Here is a 16,575-nt window from a genome sequence, read left to right as displayed (position 1 = left end):
TGGCCGTTTCTACGCAGAGACAAACACGCCTGCTGCTGCCCGTCACAAACCGCACCTGTCTGTCTGTCTGTTACACCCATAAGGAGCAAATGAATGCTACGGGCCCAGCTGTGGTGCCAAACAGCTGGAAAAGTATGCACCAACACAAAACACATGAGGGAAGAGATTCAGGTATGGGGGGTAGAGCTGTACACAACATTGCAGCAAATACAAAACCCACCCAAAATTATAAGCTGCATGCCCCAAGCAATACACACGGTGGGCATCTGCATAAAGATAGCAAGAGGCATTTAATGAAGCGCCGGATAAGCTCAACCCCGGGCCAGCCGAGCCGACCGCCTGGGCAGGGCCGTCAAGACGTGCTCAGGGGCCACCTCGACTGGGGATGGGGCACGAGATGAGGGTGTGGAGGTGGCGGCCTCCGCCTGGTGCCTCGCCGCCGTCTCCCGCCGCTGGCGTCGCCGCCGCGCAGTTGAGGATTCGGGCCGCTCGTCTGCCGCAGGCGACTTGGGGTTAGGCGGGGCAGCAGGCGGGGCCGCCGCTAAAGGAACCACGGCACTGGCCAAGGGCGGCCACTGTGCCGCCGGTGGTGAGGGCGGTGACACGGTGGGGGCCGGCTGCTGCGGGTGGGGGGCCACGGCAGGGGTGGCGTGCGCACGTGGTGGCTGCTCGCCGCCGCCGTCAGGCGGCGGCGGTGGCTGCTGCTGCTCCCTCCTGCCGCCGTCGGGCGGCGGTGGTGGTTGCTGCTGCTGCTGCTGCACCGTGCCGCCGGCAAGCGGTGGCGGCGGCGGCTGCTCGCCGCGCCTCCGTGCTGCCGCGTTAGACCCTTGGAGCGCTGCGCACGGCGCTGTCGGCCAGGCTGGGGCGGGACCGGGGTGGGCTGTGGCTGCTGCTGCCTGCGCGCCTCCCGTTCGCGCAGCTCGCTGGGGCTGAGGACGGGCCCAAGGGTGATCCCAGTACCCTTGAGCCGCTTGCTGCCAGCCAGCACAGTAGCAGCCATGGCGGCGGGCAGCGACGCCTCAAGCGCCATCCGCCCATTCCGCGTGATCCACACCCGCTGCACCCGCACGCCGCTGACTGACATGCTGTAGAAGGCGTGCAGCCAGCCGCAAAGGCGTCTGCAGGCATGCTCGTGTGTGGGAAGGCATCCAGCGGCAGCCTCCGCTGCCAAGCCGGGGAGCCCTATCACCGCAATCTCAGCTGTCTGCTCGCCTGTGGGTGGCGCTGGGTCCCGCGCAGGCTGCAAGCTGCCCTCGAGCGGCACGTGCCGAACACTGGGTTCGGCATGCCGCGGGGGGCGGCTGTCGCCGCCGGGCCGCGCCTCTACCAGGCGCTTCTCCACCCATCGCAGGAGCACGAGGAGAGCTGCTGCCGAGAACAGGCCCAGAAACAGGCCGACGGCCGCTGCCACTGCTAGCGCCTCTGAGAGAGTGAAGGAGACGACTGTGTCGAGCATTCTGTGCAATAACTGTGCAATAACTGTGCAATAACAAGTGCCCGCTGCTGCGGCATCGTGTTGTTCAGGTCGCCCACAACCACCAGCGGTCGCGGAGGGGCGTCTGCGGCAGCGGGAACGGTTCAAAGTCAACAGGTTGTGGGCGTTGTGCAGCACACGCCCCAGCAGTGAGCGACCCTCTTTGACTGCAGGCAGCACACCCCATTCCACCCGCGCACCCGACTGCCGCAGGCCCACGCACACCGCCATCTTGGCATGCTCGCTGCCAGCCAGGTAGGGCACGTGGCCGAAGCCAGGCACGCGCAGCGTGGTGACGTTCAGCACGGCGGCAGTCGAGGCGCACTTGCCGTCCTCGCCCTGTAAGCAGCGCAGGTGATGGTGTGGCTGCCGCGGGGATGACAGAGTGGATGCTACTCAAGCCTTCGAAGCCTGGCGCCAGCCCCCACGTGCCAGCGCCTGCAGGGCGCGCTCCACCTGCCGCCCGCCCCACCTGGTTCTGCCGCAGGTTGGAGCGCACCAGCCAGCGCCCGCCCCACCGCGCCGCCAGCTCCTGGTAGAAGCTGACCGCCGGCTCATTGGCCTTGGCCAGGTGCCACAGACCGGGGCTGCATCGGCGCAACCGCAGGGAGGCCAGCAGAATCAGGAGCTGGTTGGTGGCAGGAGGCGTTCATGAAGAGCGGGGAACATGCAGGGGAGCCCAGCAGGCACCTGAGGTCTGCTAGTAAGAAGCCCAACCCTTGCGCCTTGGCATAGTCGCCGGGCGGATGGGGCCAGATGTGGGGGTCCGACGTGTGATACACCAGAGCCTGCGGTACAGCGGTACATATAAGTACTTCATGATAGGCAGAACCACCTGAGGAGCAGCCCCGCTGACAACAGCAGCTGGCTGCGCTGTCGCACCAGCCGGCTCTGGCCACCAGCAGCCCCGGCAGGCCACCAGCGCACCTGCATGTGCTGCACCTGGCGCAGCACCGTGGCAAGCTGCGCCCGCGGCAGCAGCGCCCACAGGAACGACTGGCCCCTATCCGTCTGGCTGTCCTCGATGCGCGACAGGCCCCAGGGACCCACCCCGCTGGGCGAGGCAGGGTCGTGGCGGGGCCATTTGGGCACAGAGTGCACCAGCCAGGCCACCCGGCGGTCGTCCCACAGCACCACGCCCTTGCAGTGCCCGCAGGTGCGGTACGCGGTGGGACGGGCGTAGCCTGCCCGGCAGGCAGGCAGGGCGGGGCAGGACGGGGCCTGTAGGTGGTGGGCGGGTGGGCTTCGTCACGGGCAAAGGGCCTCATGACAAAGCTGCACACGTGGCCAAAAGCGCTGCCAGGCCAACAACCATGAGGGCATACCACCCAGGTCCCAGGGTCACCTGTGGGGCTGCCATCCGGCCGCGCCTCTGGCGGGTCATCATTGTACATCAGGCAGCCCCGCGGCGTTGGCAGCATCCCCGCCAGCTGCATCCCTAGCCACTCGTCGATGCTGCTCCACTGCTGCAGCAGCCCGCTGCACCTGCCCACATCGGTGGCAAAGGCCAGCCGCCGAGCCGCCACCTTGTAGGCAAACGACCAGCTGGGAGGGGCCACCAGGCCTGTAGCCGCGCCGCTGGCTGCCTGCACCACCTGCACCGGCGCTGCCGGCGGCTTGGTGGGGCCGCCGTGCTGCAGAGGCTGCCACTGCTGCTGTTGCTGCTGCATGCCGCCGGCACCGCCAGACACCAGGAACTGCTGCTGCGGCTTCTGCTGCTGGTAGCCAGCACCGGCACCAGACTCTAGGTCGGCAGCCGCCCGCTGCCGCCGCTTGCGCCAGCAGGCGCACCAGATAGCGAGGGCTGCAAGCCAGAAAGCAGGCTCTGTGTGGTGAGAGGATGCCGGCAAGGCAGGCCAGCAGGCACCTCTTTCCCCCAGCCACGGACAAGAGCTGGCTCTAATCCTTGCACTGGCCCTACCTGCCACCAGCACAGAGCCCACCGAAACACCAATAATGATCCACGTGGTGCTGCTGATCCCGCCGCTGCTGCTACCGCCGCTGTTGACGCTGCCGCTGCCGCTTGAAGCAGTACTGGGGCTGCCGCTGGCGGTCGCCGGGGTTGGCGATGCAGCTGCTGCGCCTGTGGTGCCGCTGCTTTCGCTGCTGTCACTCTCGCTGCTATCGCCCACTGCCACCGCCTGCGGCTGTGGTCCACCGGTGCAGCCGCTCATGTAAGCCGCCACCCGCACGCGGCAGGGGCGGTCGGCATTCAAGCAGCGAAGCAGGATGCTGACGGCAGCTGGCGTTGGGCACGAGTCGACGACTGGCGTGGTGGCGCAGCCGGTGGCCGAGGTCACCGCTGCACGCTGCTGTCCATCACTGCCGCTGCTTCCCTCCTGCCAAAGCTCCAATTCATACTGGCTGGGACCCTGGGGACTGTCAGCATCCTGCAGGGACGCGGTCCAGTGTGGCTGCATCTTATGGCAGTGCCGAATTGCCTCCGGCCCTGGAATGGCCAGCAAAGATTCCAGCACAGTGGGCCAACCCACCTCGGCAGACCCCACGATGTAGATGGGCCCCACGCTCTGGTAGGCAGCCACTGTGGCGGCGCCGCCAGCGGGCACCTTGGCCGCCGTGTCATCGCCGCCGGGCACATGATCCACGCAGCCGACAGCATCCTGCAGCGTGCGAGAAGCCCTGCAATGCATTGTAGAAGTTGTGGTGCTTGCGGCAGCCGTGTCTGGTTGTAGTCGAGAGGCGCTACGCCCCAACGTGCACACCTGGCGGGTGCCACCGCCGCCGACACAAGGAGCAGCAGCGCTAGCGCTCTTCCTCCCACAGTTGCGCCGCGCCGCGCCCTCATCGGTGGGCTACTCCGGCCACCGCTCCGCTGCCGAGGAACGAAAGTTGGAGGAGTGGTTGGGCAGCGGGCTGCAGCTGGCACCCCCGACTCTGCCTGGAGCCTCGCAGGTGGACATTGACGGCGTTCGGGCTGCATTGCCAGTTTGCAACAGCCTGCAACAGCACAGCATGCCCAGCGCGCCGCCGCCGCCGCCTTGCCAGGCGACTCTATGCTTAGGATCCTTGCTTCATTACATGCTTTGATGATGCCTGCAGATGCAATACAATGTTCAAACACTAGGCCGTGGGTGGTGGTGATGAACGGCCCGGTGCCACCACGGCTCTCTGGCTGCCGTCGCTGCTGCCGCCACAGGCGTCAGCTGTTCGGCACGAGCAGTGGCCATCTGAAGCCTTCTTCTACCAGCCTGCCCGCTGCTTCCAGTCTCTCGCTTCCCCCCAGATACAGCATGCAAGCCCACAATCAGCGCAGCCGTGACTGCAAGCCACAGTCTGTGGCGCGGCGGGCGGTCTGCTCCCTCCTGCTCCTGCCTGGCAGCTGCGAGGGCTGCCTCAGCGGCCTCTGCCCGCTCCCTCCAGCTCTGCGCTTCTCGCGCCAGCTCAGCTGCTGCTACTTGCTGCTGCTGTTCTGCCTGCGCCGCGGCGGCGGATGCCGCCGCCCATGCTGCCTCAGCCCTTGCTGCTTGTAGCGAGGCCTGCAGCTAGCGAATCGAGGCGTCATCCTCGGTGCTGATGCAGACATGCAGGCCAAGCAGGACATGCAGCAAGGGTCAGCAGGACAAAAGTGCCCACCTGCAGCTCCTCCAGCTGAGCCTGCAGCTCGCTCGCGCGCTGCCGGGCAGCATCCGCCTCGCGCCTCAGTGCAGCGGCCTCCTGGCTGCTGGGAGAACATTTGTCGGCTGCAGGGTTGGGGAGAGGGCGCAGACTCAGCATGGCTGGCATGAGGAGCAGCTCAGGACATCGGCACATCACTCCGGTCATGCCCTACCCACTCCATCTGCCTTGCTTGCCTGCTTGCACTCCATTTGTCTTGGAGTGTTGGGTGTGCTGCTGGTGAGCATGGCTGCTGGCGGTGGGGTGGTGGTGGAGACCCTTGCCGCGTGGATGGCGCTGCCCGCTAACGAGGCTGCTGCCCACCCGAAACTCCGCTGAGCAAGGCGGCACGCTCGCCTCCCACTGAGCCAGCTGGCTGTGCGCCCTGCTATCCCCTGCCGCCGCGCTGTCTGCCCGAATCCCAAACAAGCGCCACAGCGGCGCCGGCTCTGCATGCAACAAATGGGTGCCACAGGACGAGTCGCAACGGTTTGCTCTGGCGCAGCAGGAGCAGCAGGAACAGCCAATAGAGCTTACCCTCCTGCTGCCGCCGCCGCCACTCCAGGCCGCGCCTGATGGCCGTAACCAGCGGGCCGTGCGGGATGTGTGTCTGCAGGCCCCCTGCCGCGCTGCTGATGCAGGCCAGCATGCAGTGCACGGCCCGGCACTGCTGTGCTAGGCTGTGCTGCTCCTGGCCGGCAGCAAACGCCTGCAGCACCTCCACTGCTCGGTCCGCCAGCTGCTGGCACAGATCCGCGCCGCCGTTGGAGCCCCGGCCTGCCTCCGTACGCAGCGGCTGCAGCGCCGCCACCAGAGACAGCCAGCAGCTGCCGGCGGTCGCCTGCGCTGCGCAGCGCAGCAGCAGCTGCCGCAGCTGCTCCGCCTCGGCTGGCGACAGCTGCCCGCCATCATCAGGGAACCCACGAGCCGATCCCGGGCGGCGTGGCGTCTCACGTCGCGATGGCGTCTCACGTGCGGCAATGAAAGCTGCAGCGACACCAGCAGGATGCGGTCAGGGCCTATTGAGCTGGTTCCGGGTCCGCAGACCGTGTTCAGAACACACATGCAAAGAGGGAGGCGCTCCGCTCAACCCACCCACCAGCAGCTTGGCGTTCAAGGGTGGCGGCATACTTGGCATACTGCCGCTGAAACTCTTGCTCCACGTCATTGATCGTGACAGCCGATGCAGGGTCCTCTGGGCGCCGCCGCAGCCAGCTGAGCAAGGCCCGGCGCTGGCGGTGGTCGGCGCCGCCGCTCCCGAGCACCGCCAGGGCGGCGGTGGCGACATAGGGGTCGGGCTGGCCGTAGAAAGCTGCGCGTATCTCGGCCCACAGCGCGGGCTCCAGCCGGGTGCGCTTGGCCTCGAGCAGGCTGGACCTGAACTCCCCGTCCTGGGCTCCCCCAAACTGCCTGCCCGCCTTGATGTCCGCCTGCGACATTGCACGCCCATCAAGATGCACGCATCAGCAAAGATGAGCTCTCCTAGCACGTGGCCTGGCACAGCAGGGCCCAGCGTGCCGCCGCCGCCTCCACGACCGGCGCCTGACCAGTCTCTATCAACAAGCAGAGTAATGTCATTACATGTACACGCAGTTGTACAAGCAAGCTGCAACAGAGGAAAGAGAACCACTGTGCCCCACAGACAGGGCAGATATGCCGTCAGCTGGCCGCGCTCCGCCCGCAGCGCACACCCCGTCGGGCCGTATCTTCACATGTGCAGGCAGGAAGTGATTGCCATGCACTCATGCAAATGGCTGTGGATGACAAACGGCGCCCAACCTGCACACAAATAGCCGCAACGCTCTGCCCCGCACCGCTTCACTCTCCTGCGCACCGCTCCCGTCGCTCACAAACCTACAGGCCAGCATGACCTTCCCTCCCCCAAGAGTACCACCAATCGTTGTTAGCCTTGCCACCTGTAAACTTGCCCTTCATCTCGTTCACTGCAAGCTGACGCACGGCCATGGAGCAAAAGCGATGGTCGTGTGGCTGTGGGCGCCGCCTCCCTCCGCCGCCACCTGGCACGGTTTGAGTGGGCTCGTTATACACGGCCGCTGGATCGTTTCCAGCGCTTCTTGCCCTTCGATCTTTTCACATTGGTGCGTTCCCCTGCCTATTCAAGCTCGCCACTCAACGTGGACTCGGTCCTCAGGACCCCCTCTCAAGACGCGGCGGACCAGCTCGCTGCAGCATGCAGCCTGATTCCGCGCGCAGCCCCTGCCCCTCGTCGGTGAGCGGGAGCCGGGAGGAGGGGCCAGCGGCGATCACTTGCTTGGGTTCCATTCACGACTGAGGAAGGCACACATGCCTTGCCTGGATGCCAGAGAGCTTGAACAATCGCACATGTGCCATAGGCGGCCCACTCAACCTGGCGGTGCCGCCGCTCGCGCCTCCCCCGCCAGCCGCCACCGTGCAGCACTGAACGCTCCACCCATTTGCTGGTCCTCTGCAGGCAGTGCGCCAGAGCCGCGACCTGTCGGGAGCACTTGTCCGCATGGCCGAGCAGTTTGCCGACCTAGAGGCGCAGGCACTGGTTGTGACGCATGCGGCAGCAGCATCGCCCAGCCGCCGCCGCGCCACCGACCCCGGCAGCCCGCTGCCGCCCGGCGCCGGCCCCAGCTGCAGCGTGCCCGGCTCGCCGTTGCTGCAGCCAGCCGGCAGAGGCAGGCAAAGGCTTGCGGGGAGCGCTGGAGGGTCACCCACTCTGCTGCCGAATAGCATGTCGTCGGCGGTGGCTGGTGGTGCACGTGGCCGGCTGCCGCCGCTTACCGCTGACCGCCTGCAGCAGTACCGCCGCAGCCGCAGCAGCTCCTCTGTCGCCGCAGCAGCCTCCTGCCGTGGAAAAGCGTCGGGGGCGCAGCAGGCCAAGCAAATCGCCATGGACGCCGCCTCTGGCGCTGCACGCAGCACTGGCGGTGATAGCACACAGGAGCAGCCCTTGGACAGCTACCAGCGCTTTGCGGCCCAGCTCTTCCAGGAGCGCTTCTGCCCGCTGCGGCTGGGCCTGCAGCAGCAGCACCAGCCGCAGCCAGAGCAGCAAGAGCAGCTTCTCAAAGAGCAGGAAGAGCCGCCTCAGCAGCAGCCAGTGCAACCGCAGCAGGAGCGGCAGGCGACTACAGTTGCAGCAGCCCCGCACCTGGTGCACCAGCTGCGGCAGCTTGCGGGGAGCCTGGACCGGCAGCAGCAGCAGCAACAGCAGCAGCAGCAGCTGGTGCAGCATCCCGAAGGAGAAGAGGAGTCGGTGCCGGAGACTCCTCCGGATGAGCAGTACCAGCAGCAGGCTGCAGTATCGGCAGTGTACTGCAGCGGCGGCAGCCTGGGGTCTTACGTATCAGAGGAGGGCGACAAAGTCCTCATTGCCAGCCCCAACAAAGCGCTGCCCGTGGCCGCGGCACAGCACTTGCCAGCCAGTGCAGGGCTGCGGCAGGCCCCCAGCCCGCTCCCGCATCTGTCGGAGGCGCTGGAGCTGCTGACTGCACCGCCGGGGCCGGCTGCCCATTTACAAGCAGCAGGGCTGCCGGGCTCGGAGCCGGGCAGCAGCAGCAATGACAGCAGCAGCACGGCGGCAGGCGCCGCATGTCACCCTGTGGCGGCAGAGCAGCAGGCCGGCCTCCCTTGTTCACCAGAAAGCGCTCCCAACCAGCATATGCTGGGTAGGTGGTGTGCTGTTGTGCATAACTGGCTGCCTGCTTCTTTGCAGAAGGTCTGTCCAGCGCCCATATCGTTCCTTGCGCGCCCCTCCAGTCCATACTCTTTGGCTGCTGCTTACAGGGCCTGGAGGCGCATCGCCCACCGACCTCCGTCCGCTGCGCCTTGCATTTGACCAAGCTGCCAGCCCTGATTTGTTGCCCTCGCCGCCACTGCCAGCAGCAGCAGCAGCACCAACTGCAGTAGTGGTGGCAGCAGACTTGGCAGCAGCCGAGCCTGGCAGCAGTGATGCAGCCGCTGTGGCGCGCTGCCTCGATGCCTCGACTGCAATACCCCTCGCAGTCGAGGCATCGAGCCCGCCTCGAGAGCCGCCAGCAGCAGGGGAGCCGCCAGGAACCCTCGCTGGACCAGCAGCAGGCGCGCCTGCCGCCGATTCCCGCCCTTCTACTGCGCCGCAGCAGCCTGCAGCGCTGGACACACCTGCTGCTGCTGCACCAGCGGTGCATGTCGCTGTGGAGCGCCCGACCACGGCCAGCAGCCGGGCTCAGGCGCTGCTGCGGCTCAAGCAGCGGCGCTTGCAGCAGCACCTGCACGAGCAGCAGCCAGGCGGTGGAGGTGCCAGCAGCACCGCTGTCATGCCTGGGTCTGTGCAGCTTGGGCTGCCTGACGCTGCCAACGCAGCAGCCGCGGCTGATGCAGTCACGAGCCATCCGGCCCCTCAGCAGCTGGCCATCCATGTCGAGGCAGCAAGCACTGTGTCAGGGGAGCATGCGGAGCAGGGGCCAGCCCAGCAGCAGCAGGACCAGGGAGGCGAGCAGCCGGCGCGGCAGCCGAAGCCATTCCTGCGGCGGCGCAGCCAGATGATTCCCATGCAGGCAAGCGCTCTGCATTATGCAGCGCCTGTGGCTCCATACGTTTGTGGCTGGTGCAGTATTCTGGTTTGCAGCATGTTCGGCGCTTCGCTGAGCATGCTTTTGTTGAGTGCCGCTGTGTTCTCTCCCATGCTGCAGAAGCTACCAGACTACGGCGCGGTGAGGCCTCGCACAAGCTCCCATTGGGCCCCGCCTCCCAGCAGCGGCAGCGACACGCCTGGTGGCAGCTTGTCCGGCACACCGGTCGCCTCCCTGGCAGGCACTCCTCGGTTGCCACAGACTGCGCCGCCGGCGCAGCTGCAGCAGCCAGGCGGCAGGCCTGCCAGCAGCCGAATTGTGGGCACCGCCGCTGGCCGAAGGGCAAGCAGCCGGCTGGGCGTGGGCTGCCCTGGCACTGCAGACAGCATGCTTGGCGGTTTGGAGCCTGAAGTGATGACCTACACACTGCCCCGCACCAGCAGCCGCGGCAGCGCAGCAGCCGCTGCTGCCGCTGCTAGCCGGGCCGCTGCGCAGGGCACAGCCAAGCAGCCATCGCAGCGGCAGCGCTGGCCGTGGGGCGCCGCCGGCGAGCAGGTGCCCGCACCGGCGGCCGCCAGCCGGCCCCGCACCGCCGCCAAGCAGCAGCAGCAGCAGCAACGCAGCGCTCGGACCACGCCATTTGCCCCGCGCCCCAACAGCCGGGAGGGCCCATACTGGCCGCTGGGGGAGTCCGGCACGGGCACCATGGGGCGTCCGCAGTCGGCTGGGCAGTCGCGGCGGCCGCGCGGCACGCCTCTCTACGATGCAGCCAGCCTGCTGCCGCTAACACTGGAGGGGGGTCACCATGCCGGCCTGGGCGGCCACAGCGGCGGCTCTACCCGCGACCGTGGCAGCCGCAGGCGCAGCGGCAGCGGCAGCGGCTTCCGTCACGAGCAGAGTTTCCAGTCGGGCGCCGGCGCCTTGCTACCGCACGGTGGCAGTGGCGGCAGCGCAGCGGAGGCCGCGGCAGGAGCCTCCGGCCCCCTGGACGATCTGCTATCACAGGTGGACCGCATGCTACAGACTGTGGAGCGCGCCATCAGCTAGAGCGGCGGTGGCAGGCAGGCAGGCAGGCAGGCAGCCCCCAAGACATGTCTGTCATCTCCTTGTACCACAACACCAGCCCAGTTGTAACACCAACTTCTTTGCCCAAGCTGCTGCTTGCGGGATGGATTACACAGCGAGATGCTGCATGCAGCACTGCAGTGGGCTTGGTGGCAAGGGTCACGATGGCTGAGCGCAGGCCTGCCTTGCTGCTACCGCTGCTGCTGCTGCTGCTGCTGCTGCCAGCCGCTCTCATGTGAGATATTTGTCTGCCTGCTCCATCAGCAACCGCGCCGAGAACTTGGCGTCCCTGCAGGGGAGGCAGCGTGGTGTGTGCACGTGGGCGCTTGGGGCAGTGGGGCTGCAGCAAGTGCACGCCTGGCACCCGTCTGCTCCTGCCAGTGCTGATGGATGCTGCCTGCCTCCTGGCTGCCTGCCCAGCTGCGGTCCAGCAGCCACGCCGCACCTGAACAGCGTGTGCACCTCCTCCACATCCCCCCGCGCAATCCCCTCTCGTCCGTTTGTCCGCGACAGCACCGCCGCCGGCGTCATTAGCTGTAGCGGGGCAGGAACAGAGCACGGCGGCTCGAACAGCGCAGGCAGGCAGGTGGGCAGGCGAGCGGGCAGCAACAGTGCAAGAAGCGCACTGCAGGCGGGCGCTCAGCCTGTGTCCCCTTCATCCCCACCTGAACCGCGTGCCGCAGCGACGTCTCCTCCCCTATCTCCCCCAGGTACGTCAAGCTGTCCTCATCCAGCGCTATGCCCTCCACCTGCAGCCGCCAGGCAGCGCAGCGTGAGCAGGCAGCACGGTGCGTCAGGCCTCAGCGCGTGTGCGGGAGGAGCGCGGGAGCAGGGACGCCGCGGCGGGCCCCAGCTGCGCGATGGCTGGAGCCTCCTGGGCCCCTGCCCTGCACCCCGGCTGCCCCGGCTGCCTGTGCCTGCCCCACCCGCCGATCCCGACTGCCCCCGCTGCCGCCAGCTCCCCCTTGCGGCAACCGTCAGGCCGCGCCGGCTGCCCGGCTTCGCTGGCCGCCACTCGCCTGCGCCCGTATGGCTAGGATCTGCACCGTCTCCTCCAGCGTGTACGGCTGGGTGCGGATGATAACCAGGCGGTCCAGCAGGTCGATCGGGACGCCGTGCGGGGACAGCATGTCGGTGCCGCGCACCTGCAGGGGCGGCGGGGTGTGTGTACTGAATGGGCGACTGTGTAGTGTGGTTTTTGTGTGTCTGTGTGCGCGTGTGCGACCAAAACGTAATGTCCCAAGCCCAGCCCAGCCCAGCCCAGTCCAGCCCAGCCCAGTCCAGCCCAGCCCAGCCCACCCACCTCGCACAGCCCCCGGTTGGTTGCCAGCACCACGATGGGCGCCAGGCTCGACTCCAGCGCCCGATTCAGGTAGGTGAAGCACTCGATGTCCAGCATGTGCACCTACGTGGCAGGAGGGCGACACACAAATGGTGAGGGTGCTGGTGGTGGTTGTGTTGGCGGCTGTGGTGATGGAAAGGTGGAGGGCAGGGCATGCCCTCCTGCCAGCTGCTGCCACCAGCCCCGCGGCACCCCCTGGACACAGCAGCCTGCTCTGCTCGCCACACAAGGGCACACCCATCCCCTCTCCCGCACCTCGTCGATGAACAGCACCCCGGGCACCAGCTCCGCCACCCCCTGGTCGATGTAGCGGTTGACCACCTGCGCAGGAGGGCGGGAAGAAGGCGTGGGCAGGGGGCGGCCATGCAGGTACGGTTGTACGCCCAGAGCAGATGCAGCAGGGGTGTCCGCACCCCAGAACGCGGCGCTGCAGCCTCCCCGCAGGCACACCCGGATGCCGCATGCACCACTGCCACCCTTTCACCACACAGGAGGCCCGGCCAGCCAGCACCCCCAAACACGCCTTGTTGATCTCTTGCCGCAGCTTGTCCGTTATCTCTGTCTTCTTGGGCTTGAGCAGCTGCGGGGAGGCAGGTGCACCGGGGGCCAGGGGGGAGGGCAAGCGGCAGTCGACAGGCGAGTGGCAAGCGACATGGGCGTCGGCGAGGCGACCCGCTGCGCCGCTCCACCACCTCCTGTCTCCCGCCGCACAAGGGCTGCCACGCCTGCGGCTGTTCTGTTCGCCGCACCTGCCCCATCATGGACAGGATGTCCTGCCCGCCCTGCGGCCGCGCGTTGGCCGCATCCAGGTCGTGCAGCGTCACGTCCTGCACACGGGCACGGCAGGCACCGTGCTCAGCCGACGGGCGCGCAGCTGGGCCCCGCCCGCGCCGCCCGCTCCACGGTTTTACCCGCCCGCCCCACACCGTGTGCAAGCGACTTGTACCGACATGCACACCCACGCCACCGCCCAGCGCACCTGCACCACCTCCTTGCGCTTGTGCACGTCGCCCTTGGGCAGCGGCACGTACTCCTCGGCCTCCAGGTCGAACTCGGTGGCATAGGCGTCGCACCTGGGAGGGGCAGCAGGAACAAATGTGGTGGTCGGCCACAGCATGCACAGCCAAGCAGGCCACGCAGCAGCATGCACATGGCAGCGACACGCGCAGCTGGGACTGCCTTTATTTGTGAGCGCTGTGTCTGGCCTGGCAGGGGCTCGGTGCATGCATGCAGGAGGCAGGCTCCTCCCCATGGCAGGCGTCTGGCGGCGGGGGCGCCCCCTCACCTTCCCACCCGCTTCACGGAGCCGCTGTTGGCCTCAATGTAGATCACATCCCCCGCTGCCACCTTCTCCTTCTGCGGTGGGCAATGCCGAGGTGGCAGCAAGCAAGGTGACAAAACAAGGGAGACGGCAGCCTCCCCGGCGGGAGGTAAAGACGGCGGGGGGCGCAGCACATGCCAGGGCCATGAACGGTGGTGAGAGCACAGCGGTACATGCGGTACCATACCTGCAGGCTGTCGTAGATGGCCGGGTCCAGCTTCAGCTGCTTGGTGCCCTTCACCGTCTTCAGCCCAATCACCACATGGCTCACCACCTGCGCTGGGCAGGCAGGGGCGTTGGAGGAGGCAGTCAGAGGGTGGCAGGCGCCAGACTGGGTGGTTGCAGGTTCTGTTATGAACCCCGCCTGCTGCAGCCGGCAGCTCAGGGGGGCCTGACCACGTCGCAGCTGCTGCAGAGCGGCGCGGCGGCCTCGGTCCCACAACGCCCTGCAGCCCGCAAGGGACGCCCACACTACCCTGGCAGCTGCTCCTGCCACCACCCTCCGCCCTGCCGCACACCTTGCCGTAGCCGCCCCCCGGGTTCTCTGTCTCCACCGGCGTCAGCTCCGTCACCTCCCCCTCATACACCTCCTTGGTCTCCTTGATGCGCAGCCCTGCAGGCAGCGGCAGCATGACATGGCACAGCTCACAACCTTGGGGAGCTGCTGGATGCCTCCTGTGGCCTCGCGGCGGCCTCATCATCGCGCTGCACGCCTCCATGCCAGCGGTCTGCTTCCTGCGCGCACAGGCACAGGCACAGGTGTGCCCCCTGCCCCCCGAGCCTGGGCAGCGGCCCAGCCAGCAGCCCAGCACGCGCATGGGGAGCCGCCCCTGCACGGGGCGCCACCCACCGATGGCTCTCCGGAAGTTCTCCATGAGCACTTCAGTCTTCTTCACCTCGGAGCTGTACACCTCAGAGCCCACCATGGGGCAGAAGGGGACCTGCCGGGCAGGGCAGGCGTGGCAAAGGGCGGCAGCAGCAGCAGCAGCAGCGGCAGCGTCAGTACAGGGCAGACATGCAGGCAGCAGGCAGCAGGCAGCGGACAGGGTAGGAGGGCGTGGCTACCAGGAAGTGCTGCAGCCGTCCAGCAGCTGCCGCGCTTCACCCAGAGGCAAGCAGCCAGCCAGGCAAGCCTCACCTTGGTGCCCAGCTCCTGTGCAATGCCCAGGGCAAGAGCGGTCTTGCCGGTGCCGGGCGCGCCCGTCATCAGCAGCGCCCGCCCCGCAAACTTCTTCTGCCTGCATCCAACACGGCCGATTGCTCAGCACAGAGTCTTGATTGTTGCTGCACCGCAGGGCAAGGGCAGCGGCCACTGCGCTGCCGCCGGCCGCAGCCCGCCGCCGCTCGCCTGATCATGTCCACCACGATGCCCGCCGCCTCGCGCGCGTTCTCCTGCCCCACGAACCCCGCAGCCATCTGCACCGCGGTGCCATCCTCCTGCAGGCCCAGCCCCTTGATGTGCGTATGCGTGGAGACGCGCTGCGTCTTGGTGGTGCTGGCCACCTCCTCGATCCTCATGGTGCTTGCATTTCACAATTCACGACCTGCTGGGCGCCGCCAGGCGCCATGCAGTCAAAGCGGCGGGCGAAAAAGAAAGCGGGCTGGTTTCTTGCGATCCGTGCCGCATCGGGCGGCGCAACCGCCTGCATCGTGTACTGGGCTGCTGTTGGCATATATTGCTCACGCCAGAAGCCCGCCAGAGTGACCTCCCCAAGCCATCACCTACAGTGTGTCGGTGTAGCAAAGCCTCTGATCGCCGCAGACCCTGCCAAAGGACCTGAAGGCGCTCCGACTTCCCGGGATGGAGTCGGCGCTTGTGCTGGGTAGCCGGGAGCGGCAGCTCGGCATCTCCTTCAAGAAGCTCTTCCAGCACGACAGCGGGGTGGAGCTCAAGGTCAAGGGACTCCTGAACACCGTGTCGTGCAACGCGGAGCTGCAGGGCGCGCTCAACAAGGTGCGGCGGCGCCGCACTCGCCGCTCCCGCCAGCGTTGCATGCCCCGTCCGCCATTTCTCTGGAGGGCTGCAGTTGCTGGCCGTTTTGCTGTATTTGCCGTGTTGAACTCGCCACACAGCACGTCGATGTGGGTCAGGGAATCCCGGTCTCGTCCCCTGCCTTGTCCTCTGCCTCGTGTCGCCTCCCTCGATGCTCCTCCTCTGCCCCATGTTGCCTCCCTCGACGCCCGCCACCCGCTGCAGTTCTTCCGCGTGGGCAAGCTGGCGGTCTACAAACCCAACGAGGTGTACCAGCCAGACCTGCGGCTGCGGCTCGGCCTGGGGGTCAAGGCGGCGGGCGTGGGCGGCCAGAAGATGTCGGCAGGTGGGCTCCCTACATCCCGGCCAGTCGCCTTGCCTGCTGCACGGGCTGCCGCCGCCTATAGCTGTTGACCCTCCTGGCTCCCCACTGCTTCTACCTCGCTGCCACCCCTCCCTGCAGACGACCTGCTGCTGTCGCTGAGCGCCAAGAAGCGGGTGCAGGTGCAGCGCAGCCAGGAAGTGGTGCGCAACCGCCTGCTGCTGCGCAACTACACACAGGCCAGCCTGGGGGCCAACTACGACTACAACCTGCGCTCGGAGAAGGTAGGGGCAGTGCAGCACGGGTCAGAGCAGGGCAGGGTGCTGGCCGAGTGCTTTGCTGCACAGCGGTTGATTTTGGGTGCAGGCCCCGGCGTGCTTTGCGCCGTGCATGCTGCCTCGGGCACCGGCCTCGCCTGCTGACGGCCCTCGCGCCTGGCCGGCTGCTATGTTGTGCAGTGGGGCGGCGAGCTGCACGCGCGGCTCAGCCATGCCATCTTCCGATTCACCGACGACCAAGACGTGCGCCTCACGGCGGGGGTGCGGGCGCCGCTGACCCAGCAGGCGAGTCGGCTGGGCCTGCCGGCTGGTTGGTTTGGCTGTCTGGTGATGGCCGCTGCTGGCGGCAGCTGCAACTGTGTTGAGCTGTAGCACGCTGGTGTTGGGCTGCTTTCGTGGCAGCTGAACACAGGCTAGGGTTGCTGCGGCGTGGACGTGGCGGAGGTTTTGACTGTGCTGCCGCCTGTGCTGCCGGCCTGCAGGGCGTTGGCGACCCCAAACCCTATGCACGGCTTCAGGAGAACTGCTGGTCACTGACATTCCATCCCAACGGGGAGTGGCGGGTGGGGTACGACTTGTGATGTTGGCATGAGTCGGCGGATGGCCCGACGCCTGTCAGCTTTTTCCTTGCGCACTGCACTTCTCTCA

The 16,575-nt window shown here is 67.3% G+C and overlaps 3 protein-coding genes across 3 annotated transcripts; 2 read left to right on the top strand and 1 right to left on the bottom strand.

Moving 5' to 3' along the window:
* Positions 1-7,280: 7,280 nt before the first annotated feature.
* On the top strand, positions 7,281-10,674 carry CHLNCDRAFT_133715 (hypothetical protein; the record flags this gene model as incomplete). Its single annotated transcript, XM_005847643.1, has 6 exons — positions 7,281-7,319; positions 7,542-7,715; positions 7,875-8,471; positions 9,196-9,639; positions 9,748-9,768; positions 9,889-10,674. 6 exons carry the CDS (start codon positions 7,281-7,283, stop codon positions 10,672-10,674), a joined length of 2,061 nt encoding a protein of 686 aa, XP_005847705.1.
* Positions 10,675-10,923: 249 nt separating this feature from the next.
* On the bottom strand, positions 10,924-14,873 carry CHLNCDRAFT_48800 (hypothetical protein; the record flags this gene model as incomplete). The annotated part of the gene is made up of 15 exons (XM_005847470.1): positions 10,924-10,981; positions 11,138-11,226; positions 11,358-11,441; positions 11,739-11,837; positions 11,996-12,097; positions 12,290-12,355; positions 12,546-12,614; positions 12,784-12,861; positions 13,014-13,107; positions 13,320-13,390; positions 13,543-13,629; positions 13,874-13,968; positions 14,206-14,296; positions 14,494-14,589; positions 14,718-14,873. The coding sequence occupies 15 exons, from the start codon at positions 14,871-14,873 to the stop codon at positions 10,924-10,926; spliced, it is 1,335 nt and encodes a 444-aa protein (XP_005847532.1).
* A 283-nt stretch (positions 14,874-15,156) lies between these two features.
* On the top strand, positions 15,157-16,508 carry CHLNCDRAFT_52218 (hypothetical protein; the record flags this gene model as incomplete). Its single annotated transcript, XM_005847642.1, has 5 exons — positions 15,157-15,309; positions 15,553-15,673; positions 15,791-15,933; positions 16,108-16,188; positions 16,410-16,508. 5 exons carry the CDS (start codon positions 15,157-15,159, stop codon positions 16,506-16,508), a joined length of 597 nt encoding a protein of 198 aa, XP_005847704.1.
* Between the last annotated feature and the right edge of the window lie 67 nt (positions 16,509-16,575).

Source organism: Chlorella variabilis (assembly GCF_000147415.1).
Source record: "Chlorella variabilis unplaced genomic scaffold CHLNCscaffold_10, whole genome shotgun sequence".
Lineage (NCBI taxonomy): Eukaryota > Viridiplantae > Chlorophyta > Trebouxiophyceae > Chlorellales > Chlorellaceae > Chlorella > Chlorella variabilis.
This window is presented reverse-complemented; position numbering and strand designations above follow the sequence as displayed.